Below are 25351 nucleotides of genomic sequence, written 5' to 3' on the forward strand. Positions count from 1 at the left end.
AAGTGAGGGGATGGAAAAAGATTTTCCACGCAAATGGAAATCAAAAGAAAGCTGGATTAGCAATACAAATATCGAGAAAATAGACTTTAAAATAAAGACTCTTAGAAGAGACAAGAAAGGACACTATATAATGATCAAGGAATCAATCCAAGAAGACACAACAATTATAAATATATATGCACCCAACACAGGAGCACCTCAATATAAAGGCAAATACTAACAGCCATAAAAGGAGAAATTGACAGTAACACAATAGTGTGGGACATTAACACCCCACTTTCATCAATGGATAGATCATCCAGATAGAAAATCGATAAGGAAACACAAGCTTTAAATGACACATTAGGCCAGATGGCCTTGATTGATATTTATAGAGCATTCCATCCAAAAGAAGCAGCATACACATTCTTTTCAAGTGGATATGGAACATTCTCCAGGAGTGATCACATGCTGGTCCACAAAGTGAGCCTCAGTAAATTTAATAAAATTGAAAACACAATTTCTTAAAAGTGAAAACACAAGCATTTTTTCCCCACCACAATGGTATGAAATTAGAAATCAACTACAAGAAAATAACTGTAAGAAACACAAACACATGGAAGCTAAACATTATGCTAAAGATCCAATGTATTGGTGAAGAAATCAAAGAGGAAATCTAACAATATCTAGAGAGAAATGAAAATGAAAGCATTACAATCCAAAACGTATGGGACAGAGCAAAAGTAGTTCTAAGAGGGAAGTTCATATCAATACAATCTTACATCAGGAAACAAGAAAAATCACAAATAACTTAACCTTACACCTAAAGCAACTAGAGAAAGAAGAACAAACAAAACCCAAAGTTAGTAGATGGAAAGAAATCATAAAGATCAGAGCAGAAATAAGTGAAATAGACATGAAGACAACCATAGCAGAGAACAATGAAACTAAAAGTTGGTTCTTTGAAAAAGATAAACAAAATTGATAAACCTTTAGCCAGATTCATCAAGAGAAAAAGGGAGAGAGCTCAAATCAGTAAAATTACAAATGAATAAGGAGAAGTTACAACAAGCACCACAGAAATGCAAAGGTCAAAGAGACTACTACAGAAAACTATAGGCCAATAAAACGGACAACATGGAAGAAATGTACAAATTCTTAGAAAGTTATTGTACAATCTCCCATGACTGAACCAGGAAGAAATAGAAAATTCGAACAGGCCAAGAACAAGTACTGCAGTTGAAACTGTGATTAAAAAACGCCCAACAAAGAAAAAATCCAGGGCCAGATGGCTTCACAGGTGAATTCTATCAAACATTTAGAGAAGAGTTAACACCTATCCTTCTGAAACTACTCCAAAAAAAATGCAGAGGAAGAAACAGTCCCATACTCATTCTATGAGACCACCATCACCATGATACCAAAACCAGACAGATACCACACACAAAAAAAATTACAGGCCAATATCACTGATGAACATAGGTGCAAAAATCCTCAACAAAATACTAGCAATCTGAATCCAGCAACACATTAAAAGGATCATTCACCATGATTTAGTTGGATTGATCCCAGGAATGCAAGGATTTTTCATTTTCCACAAATCTATCAGTGTGATACACCACATTAATAAATTAAAGAATAAAAATCGGGCTTCCCTGGTGGTGCAGTGGTTGAGAGTCTGCCTGCTGATGCAGGGGACACGAGTTCGTGCCCTGGTCTGGGAAGATCCCACACGCCGCGGAGCGGCTAGGCCTGTGAGCCATGGGAAGATCCCACATGCTGCGGAGCGGCTAGTCCCGTGAGCCATGGCCGCTGAGCCTGCGCGTCCGGAGCCTGTGTTCCACAATGGGAGAGGCCACAGCAGTGAGAGGCCCGGGTACCATGCAAAAAAAAAAACCCCATATAATCATCTAAATAAATGCGGAAAAACCTTCTGACAAAATTCAACACCCATTTATGATAAAAAATCTCCAGAAGGTGTGCAGAGAGGGAACATACCTCAACATAATAAAGGCCATACATGACAAGCCTACAACATCACAATCACACTCAATAGTGAAAGGGTGAACGCATTTCCTCTAAGATCAAGAACCAGACAGGATGTCCAGTTTCACCACTTTTATTCAACATAGTTTTGGAAGTGTTAGCCATGGCATCCAGACAAGAAAAACAAATAAAATGGATCCAAATTGGAAAGGAAGACGTAAAACTGTAATTGTTTGCAGATGACATGATACTATACATAGAAAACCATAAAGATTCTTCCAGAAATAAACTAGAGCTCATCAATGAACTTGGTAATTATGCAGGATACAAAATTAATATACAGAAATCTCTTGCCTTAGAGGGCAGAAAGCAGAAGCAAAAAGAACTACAATCCTGCAGCCTGTAGAAAAAAAAACCACATTCACAGAAAGATAGGCAAAATGAAAAGGCAGAGGGCTATGTACCAGATGCAGGAACAAGATAAAACCTCAGAAAAACAACTAAATGAAGTGGAAATAGGCAACCTTCCAGAAAAAGAATTCAGAATAATGATAGTGTAGATGATCCAGGACCTCAGAAAAAGAATGGAGCCAAAGATCGAGAAGATGTCAGGACTGTTTAACAAAGACCTAGAAGTATTAAAGAACAAACAAACAGAGATGAACAATACAATAACTGGAATGAAAAAATACCCTAGAAGGAATCAATAGCAGAATAACTGAGGCAGAAGAACAGATAAGTGACGTGGAAGACAGGATGGTGGAATTCACTACAGTGGAACAGAATAAAGAAAAAAGAAAGAAAAGAAATGAAGACAGCCTAAGAGACCTCTGGGACAACATTAAATGCAACAACATTCACATTATAGGGGTCCCAGAAGGAGATGAGAGAGAGAAAGGGCCAGAGAAAGTATTTGAAGAGATTATAGTCAAAAACTTCCCTAACATGGGAAAGGAAATAGCCATCCAAGTCCAGGAAGTGCAAAGAATCCCAGGCAGGAGAAACCCAAAGAGAAACATGCCAAGACACATAGTCATCAAATTGACAAAATTAAAAACAAAGAAACATTATTAAAAGCAACAAGGGAAAAACAAATAATATACAAAGGAGCTCCCATAAGGTTAACAGCTGATTTCTCAGCAGAAACTCTGCAAGCCAGAAGGGAGTGGCATGACATATTTAAAGTGATGAAAGGGAAGAACCTACAACCAAGATTACACTACCTGGCAAGGATCTCATTCAGATTTGATGGAGAAATCAAAAGCTTTACAGACAAGCAAAAGCTAGTGAATTCAGCACCATCAAACCAGCTGTAGAACAAATGCTAAAGGAACTTCTCTAAGTGGGAAACACAAGAGAAGAAAAGGACCTACAAAAGCAAACCCATTACAATAAAGAAAATGGTAATAGGAACATACATATTGATAATTACCTTAAATGTGAATGGATTAAATGATCCAGCCAAAAGACATAGGCTCATTGAATGGATACAAAAACAAGACCCATATATATGCTGTCTACAAGAGACCAACTTCAGACCCAGGGACACATACAGACTGAAAGTGAGGGATGGTAAAAGATATTCCATGCAAATGTAAATGAAAAGAAAGCCAGAGTAGCAATACTCATATCAGATAAAATAGACTTTAAAATAAACTATGTTACAAGAGACAATGAAGGACACTAAATAATGATCAAGGGATCAATCCGAGAAGACATAACAATTACAAATATATATGCACCCAATATAGGAGCACCTCAATACATAAGGCAAATGCTAACAGCTATAAAAGAGGAAATCAACAGTAACACAATAATAGTCGCGGACTTTAACACATCACTTACACCAGTGGACAGATCATCCAAAATGAAAATTAATAAGGAAACACAAGTTTTAAATGACACAGTAGACCACACAGATTTAATTGATATTTATAGGATATTCCATCCAAAAACAGCAGATTATACTTTCTTCTCAAGTGCACATGGAACATTCTACAGGATAGATCAGAACTTTGGTCACAAATCAAGCCTCAGTAAATTTAAGAAAATTGAAATCATATCAAGCATCTTTTCTGACCACAACACTATAAGATTAGAAATCAATTACAGGGAAAAAACCGTAAAAAACACAAAAACATGGAGGCTAAACAATACACTACTAAATATCCAAGAGATCACTGAAGAAATCAAAGAGGAAATCAAAAAATACCTAGGGACAAACTACAACAATAACATGACAATCCAAAACTTATGGGATGCAGTAAAAGCAGTTCTAAGAGGGAAGTTTATAGCAATACAAGCCTACCTCAAGAAACAAGAAATATCTCAGATAAACAATCTAACCTTACACCTAAAGAACTAGAAAAAGAAGAAGAAACAAAACCCAAAGTTAGCAGAAGGAAAGAAATCATAAAGATCAGAGCAGAAATCAATGAAATAGAAACAAAGAAAACAATAGCAAAGATCAATAAAACTAAAAGGTGGTTCTTTGAGAAGATAAACAAAATTGATAAACCATCAGCCAGACTCATCAAGAAAAAGAGGGAGAGGACTCAAATCAATAAAACTAGAAATGAAAAAGGAGAAGTTACAACAGACACTGCAGAAGTACAAAGTATCTTAAGAGACTACTACAAGCAACTCTATGCCAATGAAATGGACAACCTGGAAGAAATGGACAAATTCTTAGAAAGGTATAACCTTCCAAGACAGAACCAGGAAGAAATAGAAAATATGAACAGACCAATCACAAGTAATGAAATTGAAACTCTGATTAAAACTCTTCCAACAAACAAAAGTCCCAGGCTGGATGGCCTCACAAGTGAATTCTATTAAACATTTAGAGAAGAGCTAACACCAATCCTTCTCAAACTCTTCCAAAAATTTTCAGAGGAAGGAATACTCCCAAACTCATTCTACGAGGCCACCATCACCCTGATACCAAAACAAGACAAAGATACTACAAAAAAAGAAAATTACAGACCAATATCACTGATAAATATAGATGCAAAATTCCTCAACAAAATACTAGCAAACAGAGTCCAACAACACATTAAAAGGATCATACACCATGGTCAAGTGGGATTTATCCCAAGGATGCAAGGATTCTTCAGTATACTCAAATCAATCAATGTGATACACCATATTAACAAATTGAAGAATAAAAACCATATGATCATCTCAATAGATGCAGAAAAAGCTTTCAATAAAATTCAACATCCACTTATGATAAAAACTCTCCAGAAAGTGGGCATAGAGGGAACCTACCTCAACATAGTAAAGGCCATAAAAAAAAAAAAGAAATCTCTTGCCTTTCTATACAGTAACAATGAGCCAACAGAAAGAGGAATTAGAGAAACAGTACCATTTACCATCACATCAAAAAGAATAAAATACCTAGGTATAAACCTACCTAAGGAGACAAAAGATCTGTACACCAAAAACTATAAGATGCTGATGAAAGAAATTGAAGATGACATAAACAGATGGAAATACAATACATACTATGTTCTTGTATTGGAAGAAACAACATTGTTAAAGGACTATACTACCCAAGTCAATCTACAGATTCAGTGCAATCCCTATCAAATTACCAATGGCATTTTTCACAGAACTAGAACAAAAAATCTTAAAATTTGTATGGAGACACAAAAGACACTGAATAGCCAAAGCAATCTTGAGAAAGAAAAACAGAGCTGAAGGACTCAAGCTCCCTGACGTCAATCTATAATATAAAGCTACGTTCATCAAAACACTATGGTAATGGCACAAAAACAGAAATATAGATCAATGGAACAGGATAGAAAGCCCAGAAATACACTCACGCATCTATGGTCTATTAATCTATGACAAAGTAGGTAAGACTATAGAACAGAGGAAAGACTGTCTCTTCAATAAGTGGTGCTGGGAAAACTGGACAGCTACATGTAAAAAATATGAAAATAGAACTCTTTTAACACCATACTCAAAATAACTCAAAATGGGTTAAAGACCTAAATGTAAGACTGGACACTATAAAACTCTTAGAGGAAAACATAGGTAGAACACTCTTTCACATAAATCACAGCAATGTCTTTTTGATCCACCTCCTAGAGTAATGAAAATAAAAACAAAAATAAACAAATGGTACCTAATTAAACTCAAAACCTTTTGCACACCAAAGGAAACCACAAACAAAATGAAAAGACAACCACAGAATGGGGAAAAATATTTGCAAACAAAGCAACCGACAAGGGATTAGTCTCCAAAGTTTACAAACAGCTCATGCAACTCAATATCAAAAAAACAAAAAAGGCAATCAAAAATGAGAAGACCTAAATAGACATTTCTCCAAAAAAGACATACAGATGTGCAAGAGGCACATGAAAGAATGCTCAAAATCACAAATTATTAGAGAAATGCAAATCAAACCTACAATAAGATATCACCTCCCATGAGTCAGAATGGCCATCATCAAAAAAATCTATAAGCAATAAATGCTGGACAGGGTATGGAGAAAAGGGAACCCTCTGGGCTCCCTGGTGGGAATGTAAATTGGTACAGCCACTATGGAGAACAGTATGGAGGTTCCTCAAAAAAATAACAACAGAGCTACCATATGATTCAGCAATCCCACTCCTGGGCATATATCTGGATAAAAACATGGTTTGAAAGGTACATGCACCCCAATGTTCATCACGGCACTGTTTATGATAGCCACAGCATGGAAGCAACCCAAATGTCCATTGACAGATGAATGAATAAAGAAGATGTGGTACATATATACAATGAAATATTACTCAGTCATTCAAAAGAATGAAATAATGCCATTTGCAACAACATAAATGGACCTTGAGATTATCATACTAAGTGAAGTAAGTCCAATTGAGAAAGACAAATATCATATGATATCACTTATATGTGGGACCTAAAAAAATGATAAAAGTGAACTTATTTACAAAACAGAAACACAGACTTAGAGAATGAACGTATGGTTCCTGAGGGGAAGGGTATCAGGGAGAGAGAGATTGGGAGTTTGGAATTGACATGTATACACTGCTATATATAAAATAGTTAACCAACAGGGGCCTACTGTATAGCACAGGGAAATCTGTGGAATATTCTCTAATAACCTAAAAGTGAAACGAATTTGAAAAAGAATACATACATATATATGTATAACAATAGATACATGCAGTGTATATAAGTCACTTTGCTGTACACCTGAAACTACACCTGAAACACAACATTGTTAATCTACATTACTCCAATATAAAATAAAAATTTTTTAAATGGCAAAAATTAAAGATAAGGAGAGAATCTTAAAAGCAGCAAGAGGAAAGCAACTAGTTGCATACAAGGGAACTCCAGAAGACCATCAACTGACTTTTCAGCAGAAACTTGGCAGACCAGGAGGGAGTTGAATGATATATATAAAGTGATGAAAGGAAGAAAATTATAACCAAGTATACTCTACCTGGCAAGGCTATCATTCAGATTTCAAGGAGAGATAAAGAGCTTTACAGGCAAGCAAAGATAAAAAAGAGTTCAGCACAACTAAAAAGTTTTTACAAAAAATGTTAAAGGAAACTTGCTAAGTGGAAAAGAAAAGACCACAACTAGAAATATGAAAATTATGAAAGGAAAATTCTCATTGGTAAAGGCATACATATGGTGAAGGTAGTTAGATAAAGCACTTATAAAATTAGTAGGAAGTTTAAAGGACAAAAGTAGTGAAATCAACTATACCAACAAGCACTTAAGAGACACACAAAACACAAAGATGTAAAGTATGATGTCAAAAATATTAAACGTGGCAGGGGGAGGAGTAAAATGAATGTGGTTGTTAGAAAGCATTTGAACTTGAGACTATCAATTTAAAATAGTTATATATATACACACACACACACACACATATATATAAAATCATGAACAAAAAACATAATATGCACACAAAAAAGAGAAAGGAATCCAAATACAACGCTAAAGACAGTCATGAAATCACAACAAAACAGAGCAAAAGAAAAAGGAGCAAAAAAGAAAAACAACGAGAAAACAATTAATAAAATGGCAATAAGTACATACCTACAAATAATTACTTTAAATGTAAATGAACTAAATGCTCCCATCAAAAGATATAGAGTATGTTACCTCTATGCCTACTTTGTGGAGAGCTTGTATCATAAATGGAGGTTGAAGTAATCAAAAGCTTTCTTCTGCATCTGTTGAGATGAGCATATGGCTTTTATTCTTCAATTTGTTAATGTGGTATATCACATTGATTGCTTTGCTGATATTGAAAAATCCTTGCATCCCCAGGATAAATTCCATTGATCATGGTGTATGATCCTTTTTATGTATTGTTGGATTTGGTTTGCTAATATTTTGTTGAGGATTTGTGCATCTATATTCATCCCTGATATTGGCATATAGTTTTCTTTTATTGTGATATCTTTCTTTGTCTAGTTTTGGCATCAGGGTGAAATTGTCCTCATAGATGAGTTTGGAAGCAGTCCTTCCTCTGAAATATTTTGAAATAGTTTGAGAAGGATAGGTGTTAAGTTTTCTGTAAATGTTTTGTAGACTTCAGCTGTAAAGACTTCTGGTCCTGGACTTTTGTTTGTTGGGAGTTTTTTGATTACTGATCCAATTTCATACTGATCAGTGGTCTGTTCATATTTACTACTTCTTCCTGGTTTAGTGATGGGAGAAAGTAATTTCTAAGAAGTTTTCCATTTCTTCTACGTTGTCCATTTTATTGGCATACAGTTGTTTGCAGTAAATGCCATATATGTCAAACCCACAGATAACATCATACTCAACAGTGAAAAGCTGAAAGCATTTTCTCTAAGATCAGAAACAAGAGAAGGATACCCACTCTCACCACTTTTATTCAATATAGTTTTGGAAGTCCTGGCCACAGCAATCAGATAAGAAAAGGTAAAAAAAGAATCCAAATTGCAAAGTAAGAAGTAAATGTGACACTGTTTGCAGATAATATGAATACATAGAAATACACATAGATAATATAATACATAGAAAATACTAAATACACCACCAGAAAACTGTTAAGAGCTCAGCAATGAATCTGGTAAAGTTGAAGGATACAAAATTAATATACAGAAATTTGTTGCATTTCTATACACTAACAATGAACTATCAGAAAGAGAAATTGAGGAACCATCTCATTTCCCATGGCATCAAAAAAGAATACCTAGGAATAGATTTACCTAAGGAGGCAAGAGACCTGTACTTGGAAAACTATCAGGCACTGATGAAATTAACCGAAGATGACACCAACAGATAGAAAGATTTATCACATTCATGAACTGGAAGAATTAATATTGTTTAAATGACAATACTGCCCATAGCAATCTACAGATTCAATGCAACCTCTATCAAAATACCCGTGGTACTTTTACAGAAGTAGAACAAATAATTTTAAAATTTGTGTGGAGACAAAAAAGACCCTGAGTAACCAAAACAATATTGTGAAAGAAGAATAGAGCTGGAGGAATCATACTCCTTGACTTCAGACTATACTATGAAGCTACAGTAATCAAAGTAGTATGGTATTTTCACAAAAAAAGACACATAGATCAATAGAACAGAATAGAGAGCCCAGAAGTAAACCCACACACTTATGATCAATTAATCTACAACAAAGGATGCAAGAATATACAATGGAGAAAAGACTGTATCTTCAATAAGTGATGCTGGTAAAACTGGAAAGTTACATGTCAAACAATGAGACTAGAACATTTCCTCACTCCATATACAAAATAAACCCCAAGTGAAATAAAGACCTAAATGTAAGACCAGAAACCATAAATATTCTAGAAGAAAACATGGGCAGAATACTCTTTGACAAAAATCATAGCAATTATGTTTTTGGATTTGTCTCCTAAAGCAAAGGAAATAAAAGCAAAAATAAATAAATAGGACCTAGTTAGACTTTAAAAACTTTTGCACAGCAAAGAAAATCACTGACAAAATGAAAAGACAACCTACAAAATGGGAGAAAATATTTGCTAATAGTATGACTGATTAGGGCTTAATATCCAAAATATATAAACAGCTCATACAACTCAATATCAAAAAACCCCAAACAAGCCAATTAAAACACGGACAAAATAACTGAATAGACCTCTTTTCCAAAGAAGACAGACAGATGGCCAACAGGCACATGAAAAATGCTCAACATTGCTATTCTTCAGAGAAATACAAGTTAAAACCACAGTGAGATACCACCTCTCATCTGTCAGAATTGGGTATCATCAAAGAAGAACACAAATAACAAATGTTGGCAAGGATATGGAGAAAAAGGAACCCTCTTACACTGTTGGTGAGAATGTAAATTGGTGCAGCCATGGTGGAAAACAGTATGGAGTTTTCTCAGAAAACTAAAAATAGAACTACTATATGATCCAACAATTCCACTCCTGGGTATATATCCTAAGGAAAAACAAAATCACTAATTTGAAAAGATACATGTGCCCCAATGTTCATAGCAGCGTTATTTACAATTGTCAAGATATAGAAGCAACCTAAGTGTTCATCAACAGATGAATGGATAAAGAAAATGCGGTTCTGTCTATAATGGAATACTACCCAGCCATAAAAAGCAGCGAAAATTTGCCATTTGCAAAAACATGGATGAAGTTGGAGTATATTATGCTAAGTGAAATAAGTCAGACAGAGAAAGACAAATACTGTATGATATCACATACATGCGGAATCCTAAAAAACAAAATAAGTAGGGAATTCAACAAAAAGGAAACAGACTCACAGACATAGAGAACTAATTAGTGGTAGGGGGGCAGTATAGGGGTAGGAGGTTATGAGGTACAAACAATCATGTATAAAATAAGTAAGCTGAAAGGATATATTGTGCAATACATGTAGTACAGCCAATATTTTATAATAACTATAAATGAAGTACAACCTTTAAAAATTGTGAATCACTATGTTGTACTACTGTAACTTATATTGTACATCAACTATATCTCAGAGAAAAAGATGTAAGCTGATACCACCCCCCAATAAAAAGATATAGAATAGATTAAGGAATTAAATAACAAGGCCTATACATATGCTGCCTGCAAGAGACTCACTTCAGATCTAAAGACACACATAGACTGAAAGTTGAGGGGACAGAAAATGGTACTCCATGCGAATGGAAACAAAAAAATAGGGTGCCAATCAGACAAAAGAGACTTTAAAGCAAAATAATAACAAGAGACAAAGAACACTACATGATTACAGGGATTGATCCAACAAGAAGATATAACAATTGTAAATATATATGCACCCCATCTAGGAGCACATAATAAAGCACATATTAACAAAAATAATGGGAAAAATTGACAGTAACACAATAATAGTAGGAGACTTTACACGCCATTTACATCAATGGACAGATTATCCAGGGAGAAAATCAAAGAGAAAATACCAGCCATAGGACACATTAGAGCAGATGGATTAATAGATACATATAGAATGTTCCATCCAAAAGCAGTAGAATGCATACTCTTTTCAAGTGTTCATGGAACATTCTTTAGGATAGATCACATGGTATGCTGTAAAACAAGTCTCAAAAAATTGAAGACAATAGCAATCATATCAAGCATCTTTTCCAGCCACAAAACTATGAGATTAGAAATCAACTGTGAAAGAGAGAAAGAAAAAAAGAAAGAAAGAAGGAGGGACAGAGGGAGGGAGGAAGTGATGGAGGGAGGGAGAGGGGGGAAAGGAAGGGAGGGAGGGGGGAGGGGGAAGGAAGGGAGGCAGAGAGGAAGGGAGGCAGATGGAAAAAATGCAAACACCTGGCATCTAAAAAACGTGTTAGAAACTGTGTGGACCATTACAGCGTGGTCTCAACTGGAGGCATGTGTGAACAAATCTCACAAATAATGCTGAAGAAGGCCAGACACAAAACCACTATGTGATTTTGTTTATATAAAATTCAAAACCAGGCAACACTAAACTATGGTAATAGATGTCAGAAAAGTGATTACTTTGCAGGAGGGTGAATAGTGAATGGGAAAGGGAAGAGAATGGCTTCTGCAGTGCTGGTAAACCTGTTTCTTGATGCAGGGGTTTGTTATGGAGTATATTCAATTTGTGAAAATCAATTGCGCTGTATACATAAGATCTGTACACTTTGACTTACAAAGTTTATTTTTAAAATGGACCCTTAATTCCATCTCTTACATTTAGAAACCCCTTCCAAACTGAGAGATTATTTCATAGTCGTCTATTTTCTTTTCTTTATGTTGTTTTCTTTCTACTTATGTGAAAATTATTTCAGTCAATGATATGAATTTTAATTTTTAAGTTTGAATCTTATATATAAATTATTTCAAGTCATATGAAAGTATCTGTTATATTTCAATTTATCATTCTTATTCTCATTCAAAAGTAGAAACTTGGTTGTTCTTGAATAAACAGCTACCTCTTTAGTGGGTGCCAACCTGAGTTAATGTATAATGTTGGATTTGGGAGATAGATTTTAATATTAAATATTGTCTACAGACCAAATTAAAAGTAACATTTGCAGATAACTTGAGTTTTTTCCTATGCCAAGAAGTTAATCCTAATTCAGCAATGGTGACACTAGAGATATAAAATGATTTATTTTGGAAAGGTGGACTTATAACCCACATCTTTTCTAACACACATTTATAAAACCTCAGCTCCATTCCTTTGCCCTAATTCCTGAGCCTACTAGAATGTTTTGTCCCATTCTCAACAGTTCTTCCCTGTAAATTCCCTTTCTTCTGTTTCTATAAATATATAAATTCCATGACTCTATAAATTCTCTTTCTTCCATTTCTATGATTCAGGCTTTCTTTAGTTCTGATTTCTTTTCTCTTTTCCTAAGCTACATTGTATAAAATATTTTCTACTGCTCTGTTGCTCTCTTTACTATTCTTTCAGTATCAGTTTACTTTTAAAAAACTTATCCCCATTACATTATTGTACAAATTATGATACTGTTGTAAAAAAAAACCAATTTCAGCCTAGTAACAAATATTTATAATTTTTTTCCATAAATACCCATATTTGTTCCATATTTTAACCTAGTGAAAACTGCAAATAATTACAGAATTAACTTTAGAAAATTCATTCTAATGACAATAATGGCATCCATTCATTGCTTATTGCTTACAGATGCAGGAGTTGGCAATTAAAGTGGTGGATGAGAGCAAGGGAGGTATCAATATGATTATGACCTTTCAAGTGTGCAAGCCTGGGATTATTATAATGCCTAGAGATGATATTCAAGGAGTGTAAATCAATAGAGTCAAAGTAAATATAAAAATACAAAAACATTTGTCTACTCACCTATTAATAATTAGCCATTGTTCAGAGTCTCTTGTGCCCCTTCCTAATAACCCCAGCTTCTGAGAAACTTCCCCTAGGCTCTCAAGGCCACCCCACAATCCAGCAATTAAAAGGTTGACCTTGGAAAAGAAAAGAACTTCCAGGACCCTACTCCCATTGCTCTCATCTATCTTGACAGGTGACAAACCTTTGAAATCTTACCCCTGGTAATCTTACAATGGAATAAAACTCATGAGAGGAATGGCAGATTTAAGGGTAAAATTGATGATTAATTCAAAATTGAACATAAGCAAATATTAGGGCTCAGTCTCCTATTTGTAAAATAAAGAGTTAACTCTAAAGGTCCCTTCAGCTCTAAGGACTCTAATATTACCTTATTACAAAAATTAGAAGTTAACTTATTTTCCAAACTTGATTGATGACACTGTAATGGAAGCAAATGAATAGTAAGGTGATCAAAAATAAAAATTTACACTATAAATGTATTTTTTTAATTTGAATTTGATAATTCTACATGAAGTTGGTAAACCTCATCAGAATTTGAACATGGAATAAAGCATAAAGTTAATTAAGCTGTATGACAAGAAGATCATAGATATGTGAATATAAAATCTAAGATGTCTATAAATTAAAAAGAGAATAAGCAAATGACAGCTGAATTAATTACTAAATGCCCGAAGTTTCACTAGAGACAATAAAAGCTCTAATAGTATTCAAGATAATTTAACAATTTCAAGTAAAGGGTGGAAATGAGGAGATAACAAACACTGATGGAGAACTGAGAGTCTATTAGATAGACAACATGGTTATTTTAAATACTATTTTCTATAACAATGAAACAACACAGCAAGAATCTACTATTGGGTTGGCCAAAAAGATAGTTCGGATTTTTCTGTAACATCAAATGAACTTTTTGGCCATCCCAATACATTAAAGGCATTATAATCTGTACTGTGAGGAATAATAAGACAAAACACAGTCCTTAACCTCAAGGAGTTTACAATTTAATATGAGAGATAAAGCAGAAAGAAATAATTTCAATATAAGACATACTATGTTAGATATGCTAATAAATATTCCTAAATGGCAAGTGCAACACACAAGAGAGAAGGATTAAATGAATTTAGACATATAAAGAAATCTTTCAGACAATTCACAGCATTTAAATTGAGCCGGAATAGAAAACCAACAGGCAAAAATAAACACAGAAGAAGTTTTCCATGTGTTGAGGCTATCTAAGCAAATATATGGTGATAGAAGAGAGCAGGGCAAACTCTGAAACTGCATAATTGATAGTGGCTTAGAATAGCACTTCCCAAAATCTATCCTGCATATATCTTTTAGTTAAACACCAGTTTGAAATGTTTATATAATTTTCTTCAAAATCTTATTGAAAATAAGAAAAATCTTTTTTCCTTGAAATACAGATCTGAGAGAACCCAAAATCATTCAAAGTGAGCAAAAGAATATAAAAATATTAAGAAAAATTAAAATATTGTATAAAGATTGGAGATTTTCATTAAGTCACATCATGTGGCAAGCTGTCTGGCACATAGTACATGTTCAATAGCAATTTCTTCCAAAATTAATTAACAGAATTTCTATTGGATGATAAATAAATAAAAACATAGGGAAGTAAAAAATTGATTGCCACTTCAGTTTTCAAATATATACTAATTAAATCATTCTTTCATGAAAGCAAGAGTAATAGATTGAAGGGGAAAAGAGGACAACACAAGCTAAATGTGAGAAAAATCATTACTTAAACTTTTAGTAGGTGGAAGAAAAAATAGTATGTAAATAAAATGTAGATTATGAAATTCTGTTTATCAGCATTTTTTTAAAGTTTCAAAGAAGTAATAGGTAATGGAATAAGAAAAGATGCTGACTCTTATCTATTGAATACATGTTTAGGACATTGAAGGTTAATTGCAAGTAAATAGAGGGCTATTGTTAGAGAAAGATTAATTAGAATAAGTGAGGAAATTAAAATAATCAGAAAAATTAAAGGTTTATATAAAAGCCTCCTTGTAAATGAGTTATAATGTCTCAGACAATGTTAAGTTCTTGAGCAAAGCACTGAACCAGGAATCAGTTATTTTATATCATGATGACATATAATCATGTAAATAAAACACCAAATGCATTTATCAAATATTATTTTCAAAGGTGACATATTAGAAAATGATAACATTTGTACAGCATTTCACAGATACATTTACTTACTTATAATGAGTATCACTATTTTAAATGACTACATTTGAAAAATTCAGAGTGATAATGAAATTTTTACTCTATGTTCAGAGGACACCACAAGCCAGGATTTTATGACTGGCAGTTCACTAGCTCAGCCACTTCATCAAATCATCATTTTCTGGGAGACAGAAATTTACTCAGTGGCCCTTTTACAATCAGTCCCACATTAGAACCACTTGGTTTTAATGCAGAGCTGTTCCATTAATGCTCCTTGAATTTTAAATTAAGCTACTAAGTCAGCTGAAGAATTTGAAGCTTTCCAAGGACACTACCACTGATTGTTTTTGTAACCCAGACTAGTCAGTTTCTTAGCACTTCAGCTTTTCAATTGTTAAAACGAGATTTAAATATTCTTCCTTCACATCACTTGATGAAATGGTAGGAATTATGGGAATGATTTTAGAAAAGTGGTGTAACTTGTTGAAATTAAGTACATAAGTACATTTAAACCAATTATTCATACCAAGGTGAAGCGATGTCTCTGCACTCTCAAATCACTGTTAATGTGTTAAAATTTTTAAAAAGTACATATGACTATATTTCTTTTATTTTAAAGTAGCTCAGGATACCCATTTTAATGTCAGCTGGTTGCTTGCTCAACAGCATTACCACATTTTTGTATATCTCATAGATGCACAAGATGTTTGCTACAGAATTAATTTCAAGTTGATGAATTGAGTCAGACATACCATCAGATTTCTAACCTAAGATCACACCAATTCCTGAAGTTCCTAATCTGTAAATACCATTATCACCTCAATTATCTCATGTACCCTAGCAAATAAAACACAATATAAGCATGTAACACTGTCAACCATTTTTCACTTGAAGTTTTGACTGAAATACTCTCTAGATTGAAACATCAGATTACTCTATTGGTTTCCTATGGTTAAATTTATAGACTAAATAATATAGATGACTGACCAACTTTTCTCCACTTTGTAAGGGGACAACTCTAAACTTGTATCCAATGCAGACACATAAAACTGATCTAAAAATAAAACAATTGATATAAACTTATTTATATGCATATTATATGGTCTTTGTTAAAAACATAATAAACAGAAACCTCAATTAAATACAGCCAGGAGATCAGCAGAGGAAGCTCTCTCACACTGCAACAATAGCAGAGTCCAAAGGAGAAGAAAGACTCATCTTCCTTCCTGGCAAGGACTCAGACAATGAAAAGCCACATAGTCTTTCTTTTTTTTTTTTTTTTAACATCTTTATTGGAGTACAATTGCTTTACAATGGTGTGTTAGTTTCTACTTTATAACAAAGTGAATCAGCTATACATATACATATACATATATCCCCATATCTCTTCCCTCTTGGGTCTTCCTCCCACCCTCCATATCCCACCCCTCTAGGTGGTCACAAAGCGCCAAGCTGACCTCCCTGTGCTATGAGGCTGCTTCCCACTAGCTATCAATTTTACATTTGGTACTGTATATATGTCCATGCCAGTCTCTTACTTTGTCCCATCTTACCCTTCCCCCTCCCCGTGTCCTCAAGTCCATTCTCTAGTAGGTCTACATCTTTATTCCCATTCTGACCCTAGGTTCTGTAAATTGATACAGCCACTATGGAGAACAGTATGGAGATTCCTTAAAAAACTAAAAATAGAGCTACCATATGACCCAGCAATCCCACTACTGGGCATATACCCTGAGGAGATCATAATTCAAAAACAGTCATGCACCACAATGTTCATTGCAGCTCTATTTACAATAGCCAGGACATGGAAGCAACCTAAGTGTCCATCAACAGATGAATGGATAAAGAAGATGTAGCACATATATACAATGGAATATTACTCAGCCATAAAAAGAAACGAAATTGAGTTATTTGTAGTGAGATGGATGGACCTAGAGTCTGTCATACAGAGTGAAGTAAATCAGAAAGAGAAAAAAAATACAGATTCTTTCTTTACTGTAGCTCTCCCAACTTCTTTTTCTTCTTTATAAAAGCAGCCCCTTCCCTTGCCCTGCAGGGACTTGCATGTGGCTTGCCCTGGTTACAGACTCTGAATTGAGATTCTCCACTGATCCTAAATAAAGCCATCTTTGCTGGAGAAATATCTGGCAGTTTATTTGTTTCAGGTCAACAATTTCATTAAACTTTACACAGTGCTGTCCAATATGATAACTGCCAACCAGATGTTGCTACAGGGCACTTGAAATATAGCCAGTCTCAATTGAGATGTGCTGTAAGCATGAAATACATACCAGATTTCAAAGACTTAGTATAAAAAATTTTCAATTTTCTCCTTAATAATTTTATATTGATTCCATAATAAAATAACATTTTGCATGTATAAGATTAAATTTTAAAAATTATTATTACATCAATTTCACTGGCTTAGTTTTACTTGTTAATGTTGCCACTAGAAAATTTGAAATACACATATGACTCACATTATATTTCTACTGAACAAAGCTAGTCTAGCTGTCAAAAAGAAAAAAAAAAGGATGGAAGCCACCAAGCAGATACTGTTTTCTAAAAAGAAGAATCAAAAGCACTCAGATATACACTTATAGAATTTAAATAATGATACACATATAGGATTTATGACAAATATTAAAGATGGCAGGAAGACAAAGAACAGAAAACAGTCTCTGCTGATAATTACATTGTATCATAAAACACGAGTATCATATGTTCACTCTGATTTAAGAAAAGAACAACTACATTGAAAAATTATGCCAAATATATAAAAATGAATGCAAAAATGTAATAGCAATATGTTAATATACCACATGTAACCACCAGGTGGAATATCAACTTGTATCGCAATCTACACAGTGACTATTTTATTGTATTATAAAACTTATATCTGCATTATTTTATAACTTTTAAGCATCATTTTTATCGGAGACTAAATTGCTTTTCAAATTTCATATATTATTTAGCTGAAAGGATTATCAAATTCATTTAATGATGATTTTAATTTTGCTTTTTATAAGTCATTCACCAAATGATAATTTTGCTTACATTAAAAAAAAACCTAAAAAAAAAAAACCTGCTTTAGTGTACATGGATTATACAGAATTCCACATTAAAATATTTTATATTCAAATATAGAGATATATTTCACATTAAAGAAAGCATTTTTACCCGAACATTCAAAAGTTATTAGGCCACTTACATAATTAAAATGCATTCCTCTCATTATTCTACTAATTGTAAAATTCATTTTGAAGAAATATTTAAAGTTCCCCTAACAATCTTTTCCCTCCCAACTTCACCCTTTTATTGTCAGACAGTCTTGAACTCCTCAGGCTTCCTTTGAATGTGCTGTTCATAATGGCATATCTACCACCTGCCAATCTTTCTCCCAAATAATTGATAATCCAATGACAACACAAACTTATAAAACCACGTATCCAAATATTTTCTTTGCTGCTAAATTCGTGTCTCCAAGCATCATTTTTAATTGAAAAAAGTTCCTAAAGCTAATGAATCAAATGCTTTACTTCTTTGAACTACATTTCATAAATGATGTCTTTCTCTAACTCTACTTTTCAATCTATCCCTACTCTCTTTGACTTACCTTTGCTCTCATTCTAATTCACATAATATGAGACAGCTCTTTTATACATTTCACTAGCCTGTTTGATGTCTCTTAGGATTCTTTCAAAATATACACTCATTCATCTCTACCAAATTACCAAACTTCTTGTCACATAAGACTTTTACCTAAGAATGAGTCATCCATTTTTTACATCATATTGAAAGCAAGGTACAGGAATACCTTGGAGGTATTGTTAGTTTGGTGCCAGACCACCACAGTAAAGTAAATATCACAATAAATTGAGTCACATGAATTTTTTGGTTTTGCAGTGCATATAAAAGTTATGTTCATTCTCCAAATAGATCACATGCTGGCCACAAAACAAGTCTCTATAAATTTAAGAAGATTGCAATCATATCAAGCATCTTCTGTGACCACAACAGTATGAGACTAGAAATAAACACAGAAAACACTGCAAAACCACAAAATGTTAAGGCTAAACAATATGCTACTAAACAATCAATGGGTCACTGAAAAAAACAAAGAGGACATTAAAAAAGACCTGAAGACAAATAAAAATGGAAACACAGTGATCCAAAAGTTACGGGATGCAGCAAAAGCAGTTCTAAGAGGGAAGTTTACAGTGATACAAGCCTACCTCAGGAAACAAGAAACTCTCAAATAAAGAATCAAACCTTACACATAAAGGAACTAAAAAATGAAGAACAAATAAAACCCAAAGATAGTAGAAGGAGAGAAATAATAAGTATCAGAGCAGAAATATATGAAACAGAGAGTAAAAACAGAAAAGACCAATGAATCAGAAGCTAGTTCTCTGAAATAATAAACATATTGATAAACATTTAGCCATGCTCATCAATAAAAAAAGAGCCCAAATAAATAAAATCAGAAACGAAAGGGACAAGTTACAACTGATACCACAGAAATACAAAAGATCATAAGAGAATACTAAAAATTATACACCAACAAAACGAACAACCTAACATAAAATAGACAACTAAGAAGAAATAGATAAATTCCTAGAAATGTACACTCTCCCAAGACAAAATCAAGAGGACATTTTAAAAAAGACCAATTCCAGTAATTACATCGAATTAGTAATCAAAAAACTCAACAAACAAAAGTTCAGGACCAGATGGATTCACAGGTCAATTCTACCATCATTTAAATCACTTAGGCATTTAACCATCATTTAATCATTTAACATTTAACACAATCATTTAACACCTATCCTTCTCAAACCTATTCCAAAAAGTTGAAGAGGAAGGTATGCCAGAATCACTATGATACCAAAACCAGACAAGATGCCACAAAAAAGAAAATTACAGGCAAATATCACTGATGAGCAGACATGCAAAAATCCTCAACAAAATATTAGCAGACAGAATTCAAAATACATTTAAAGGATCATAGACCATGATCACGTAGTATTTAACCCAAGGATGCAAGAATGGTTCAATATCTGCAAATCAATAAATGTAGTACACCACATTAACAAACCAAAGGTTAAAAAGCATGTGATCATCTCAATAGATGCAGAAAAATCTACTGTCAAATTCAACATCCATTTATGATAAAAACTCTTAACAAAGTGGATATATAGGAAACATACATCAACATAATAAAGGCTATACATGACAAGCCCACAGTCAACATCATATTCAATGCAGAAAGCCTCAAAGCATTTCCTCTAAGAGCAGGAACAAGAAGAAGATGCCCACTCCTGACACTTGCATTCAACAAAGAATTAAAGGTCCCAACCACAGAAATCAGATGAGAAAAAAAATTAAAAGGAATCCAAACTGGAAAGGAAGAAGTAAAGTGTCACGCTTTACAGATGACATGATACTATATATATATATATATATATATATATATATATATATGAAATTCAAAAATGCTATCAGAAAACTATTAGAACTAACAAATACATTCAGTAAGTATCAGGATACAAAATTAATATACAGAAATATGTTGCATTCCTATACACTAAAAACAAACTATCAGAAAGAGAAATTAAGAAAACAATCCAAGTTACAACTGCATCAAAAAAATAAAATACATAGGAATAAATTTAACCAAGGAGGTAGAAGATTTATACTCAGAATACTATAATACATTGTTGAAAGAAATTGAAGATGAAGCAAAAAAAATGGAATGACATTCTATGTTCACAGACTGGAAGGATTTATATTGTTAAAGTGACCATACAATCCAAGGCAATCTACAGATTCAAAATCATCCCTATCAAAATACCAATGGCATTTTTCACAGAACTAGGATCAATAACTCCCAAATTTGTATGGAAATCTCTGATAGACAAAACAATCTTGAGAGAGGAGAAGAAAGCTTCAGGTATCACTCTACCTGATTTTAAAGTGTACTACAAAGCTACTGTAATCAAAATATTATGGTACTAGAACAGAAACAGAACCATACATCAGTGGAACAGAATGGAGAACCCAGAAATAAATCCACATTTACATGGTCAATTAATCTACAACAAAGGAGAGAAGAATATAAAATGGACAAAAGACAGGTTGTTCAATAAATAATGTTGGGAAAATTGGACAGCTATATTCACAGGAATTAACCGGGGCTACTTATTCACACCATACACAAAAATAAACTCAAAATGGATTAAGACTTAAGTGTAAGAACTGAAACTATAAAATGCCTAAAAGAAAAAGTAGGCAGTATACTCTCTTACATTCATCTTAGCAATATTTTTTTGGATCTGTCTCCACAGGCAAAGGAAACAAAAGAAAAAGTGAACAAACAGGACTATATCAAACCAAAAAGCTTTTGTACATCAGAAGAAACTATCAAGAAATAAAAACACAGCTTACTGAATGAAAGAAGATATTAGCAAACAATATATCTGAAAAGGGGTTAATATCAAAAATGTGGAAGGAACTGATACAACTCAACAACAATAAAAACAAACAAACAGAATAAGAAATGGGAGAGGACCTAAATAGACACTTTTCCAAAGAAGACATACAGATGGCACATACACCAGGCACATGAAAAGATGCTCAACATCACTAATCATCAGGCAAATTTCAAATCAAAACCTCAATGAGATATTACTTTACACATGTTCAGAATGACTATCAAAAAAGACAACAAATAACAAGTGTTGGTGAGAATATGGAGCAAAGGGAATCCTCATGTATCGTTGGTGGGATTGTAAATTGGTGAAGCTACTATGGAACACAGTAAGACAAATTCTCAGAAAATTAAAGAACCGCCATATGATCCAGCAATTTCACTTCTGGGTATTTTCCCAAAGAAAACAAAAATACTAATTTGAAAAGATATATGCACACCAATGTTCATTGCAGCATTATTTACAATAGCCAATATACGGAAGGAACCCAAGTTTCATTTGATAGATGAGGAAGATGATACACACACACACACAATGGAATATTACTTAGAAATTTAAAAAAATTGAAATCTTACCATTTGCGACATGGATGAATCTAGAGGGTATTATAATAAGTGAAGTAAGTCAGACAGAAAAAGACAAATACCTCATGATTTCACTTATATGTATAATGTAAAACAAACAAACAAACAAACAAAACTAACAAATAAAATGAAAACAGACTCATAGATACAGAGAACTACTGGGTGGGTGCCAGAACGTAGGCAGGTAGTGGGTATGTGAAATAGGTGTAGGCGGTTAAGAGGTACAAACCTGCAATTATATAATAATTAAGTCATGGCATACTACACAACATAAGCAATATGTTCAATAATGTAATAACTTTCTATGATGATAGATGGTTATAAGACTTATCCTGGTGATAATTTTATAATCTATGCAAATGTTAAAATACTTTGTAGTACACCTGAAACTAACAATATTGTATGCCAACTCTATTTCATTTTAAAATGTTATGTTCACACTGTACTGTTGTCTATTAAGTTTGCAATAGCATTATGTCTAAAAGAAACAATGTGCATACCTTAATTAGAAAATACTTAATCACTAAAAATGCTAATCATCATCTGAGCCTTTGGCGAGTCACAATCTTTCTGCTGGTGGAGGGCCTTGCCTTGATGAATTTTTCTACCCATGTAAGCAGAAGAAATAAGGGGAGGTGCTTCCTCAGGACAGGCCACTTTTTCAATCAAATTTGTTCCTGTATTAACAGTAGTGCTTGGGTATCTAGACATTTTCATCTTTTGGGGCTTGGCTGCTGGCTTATATAAATCACAGAGAGAATGGCCTTGCTTAGATCTTGAGCTTTAACCTAATGCTTCAGCTCCGTTTACCAGTGAGCTCTAGGCTGGAATGGAGAACACTAGCCAAGTAAAATTAAGTGGCTTTGATTTCCCACTTGTCATTCTCCTTTGGTATCTGTATATTCAGTCCCTTCAGGAACCACCTAAAGAAACAGTTATCTAGAGCAAGGTGAGATTTGAGCATGTCTGGGTCCCTCGGTTTAACATCATTTAAAAACAACTCAATATCAGTCCTACTTAAAACAGTAGAAACAGTGGGAAAATACTTAAAAAAGAAAGAGGAAAAAGTAGTGTGTTCCACTCTTTTACTCATTAACATGCTGGGGTATGCAGAGGGAGACCATGATTTTGGAGCTCTGCTTAACTATTTTTATTGGCAATCACCAGACATAATTCCAGAGTTTTGTTTTGCTGTTTGTTTGTGAGGTGTGTGTCTTTTTTTTCTTTTTGGAGGGGGAGCTCAGGTGTGTTCCCATGGATGATAGGTGTAGAAAGGTTATAGGAATCTTCAGAGAGATTATGAGATACAGAAATTTGAGAATCACTACTCTAGATATAAAACTAGAATCTATAAATTGTGCATAATGAGAACTCATCAAGTCCAAGTTGAAAATCTTTACTATATTACTAGAAAGAAGGACGACCTCTATTTTATTTCACAAGTTTGATACAATCATTCTTAAAATCTCATGTGAACACCTCAGTAATGCTTAGAAAAACAAGACAAAAATATTCAATATAAAATTAAAATTTGAAAATGTGGTCATTTCAGCATATTTGCTTCTTAAAGCATTATAAGTTTTAAGAGCAAAAACAAAAGAAAAGACAATGCCTTACCTTCCATCTCGATCCCAGTCATACACCTCTACTTTGACTGTTCTGTCCATGGGGAAAACATACACACAGAGTGAAGTTACTTAGTAAGATCAAATTAACATATGCTTGAATGTTAAAAAATAAGTTATAGATTTTCTTAGATAAAATATGCTTTCAGGTTTTACAAAATAGTTTAAAGTTGATTTTGCTAATTTTAATACTATTCTTCAATTTATATCTTAAAATAGGTTTCTAAAATCATACAGATTTTTAATTCTTTAAACAGAGTAAGAAAGTATATGGGAAAAGCATTTATAGTTTGACATAGCTTCTTGAAAGAGAGGTATAGAGTTATTCCTCCACCCTTCAAAACCATTATCTTAGAGAAGTATTTCTCAAACTCAGCATGGATCAGAATCACATGGAGGGCTTGTCAAAACGTGAATTGTTGGACCTCATGCCCAGTGTTCCCAGTTCAGTAGGCCTGGGTTGGGCCCAAGACTTTAATTTCTGCAAGTTTCATCAGTTGCTGCTGATGCTGCTAACTAGGAACCATATTATAAGAATACTTTCTTAGAATGAGTCCAATTAAATAGAGTTATGATACTATTAAATAAAGTGACAGTCAAATAGCATAATAAATTTTAAAGTAAATTTAATGACATATACCAATATACCAATCAATAGCTCTTTCTATGATATTTGTTAATATAATAAATCTTCATTTTTCTAATATACGAGTAATAAGATTAAAAAATATCTTTTGGGGTGAATAGGGGGTTTTGTATTATAATCTTACAATCAACTTTCATAAGAAAAAGAAAACAACTTTGATACTAAAAATCTTCAGGTATATTGTGGGAAGTTCTTCAGGGCCACCTCACCCACCTATTTGTAAAACACCAGAATTTCCTTGTTCTACATCTCTAGAACCTTTATAATTCAGCAACCATGGGAGCAGTGATGTCAAATAGGATTCTCAGGAGTAAATCAGGGTTTATAACATATGTAGTCATAATCTTATGTATCTTGTATATTTACTTATTCCTCTCTAGAAAGATAATACCAAATGAATATCTTGAGGAAATGAAAATTCTGAGATGACTTTTGAATATGTTAAACAAATATTCAATATATTTTTAACACTTTGCACATTTTTTCTTGAAAATTAGTTAAACCAAATTTTAATTTCTC

The 25351-nt window shown here is 33.5% G+C and overlaps 1 protein-coding gene across 18 annotated transcripts in view; it reads right to left on the reverse strand.

The window, feature by feature from the left end:
- The window catches only part of CPNE8 (copine 8), a 350243-nt gene that overhangs the window by 137335 nt on the left and 187557 nt on the right, over nucleotides 1-25351 (reverse strand). For 16 of the 18 annotated variants that reach the window (XR_016394895.1, XR_016394896.1, XM_022577941.3 and 13 more), the window contains one exon: nucleotides 24179-24220. The exons of 1 other annotated variant lie outside the window; for it this stretch is intronic. Coding sequence is in view for 15 of the 17 variants with exons in the window: in XM_022577941.3 (XP_022433649.1) it covers nucleotides 24179-24220 (42 nt within the window). In the remaining 2 variants the exon portion in view is untranslated. Of the gene's footprint in view, nucleotides 1-22552; nucleotides 22573-24178; nucleotides 24221-25351 lie in introns of all 18 variants that reach the window. One more of the 18 variants, XM_089920494.1, reaches the window with a different exon arrangement.

The sequence above is a fragment of the Delphinapterus leucas genome, chromosome 11, assembly GCF_059928025.1.
Source record: "Delphinapterus leucas isolate spDelLeu-1000000601 "Yukka" chromosome 11, BTC_Dleu_Yukka2, whole genome shotgun sequence".
Taxonomy (NCBI): Eukaryota; Metazoa; Chordata; class Mammalia; order Artiodactyla; family Monodontidae; genus Delphinapterus; species Delphinapterus leucas.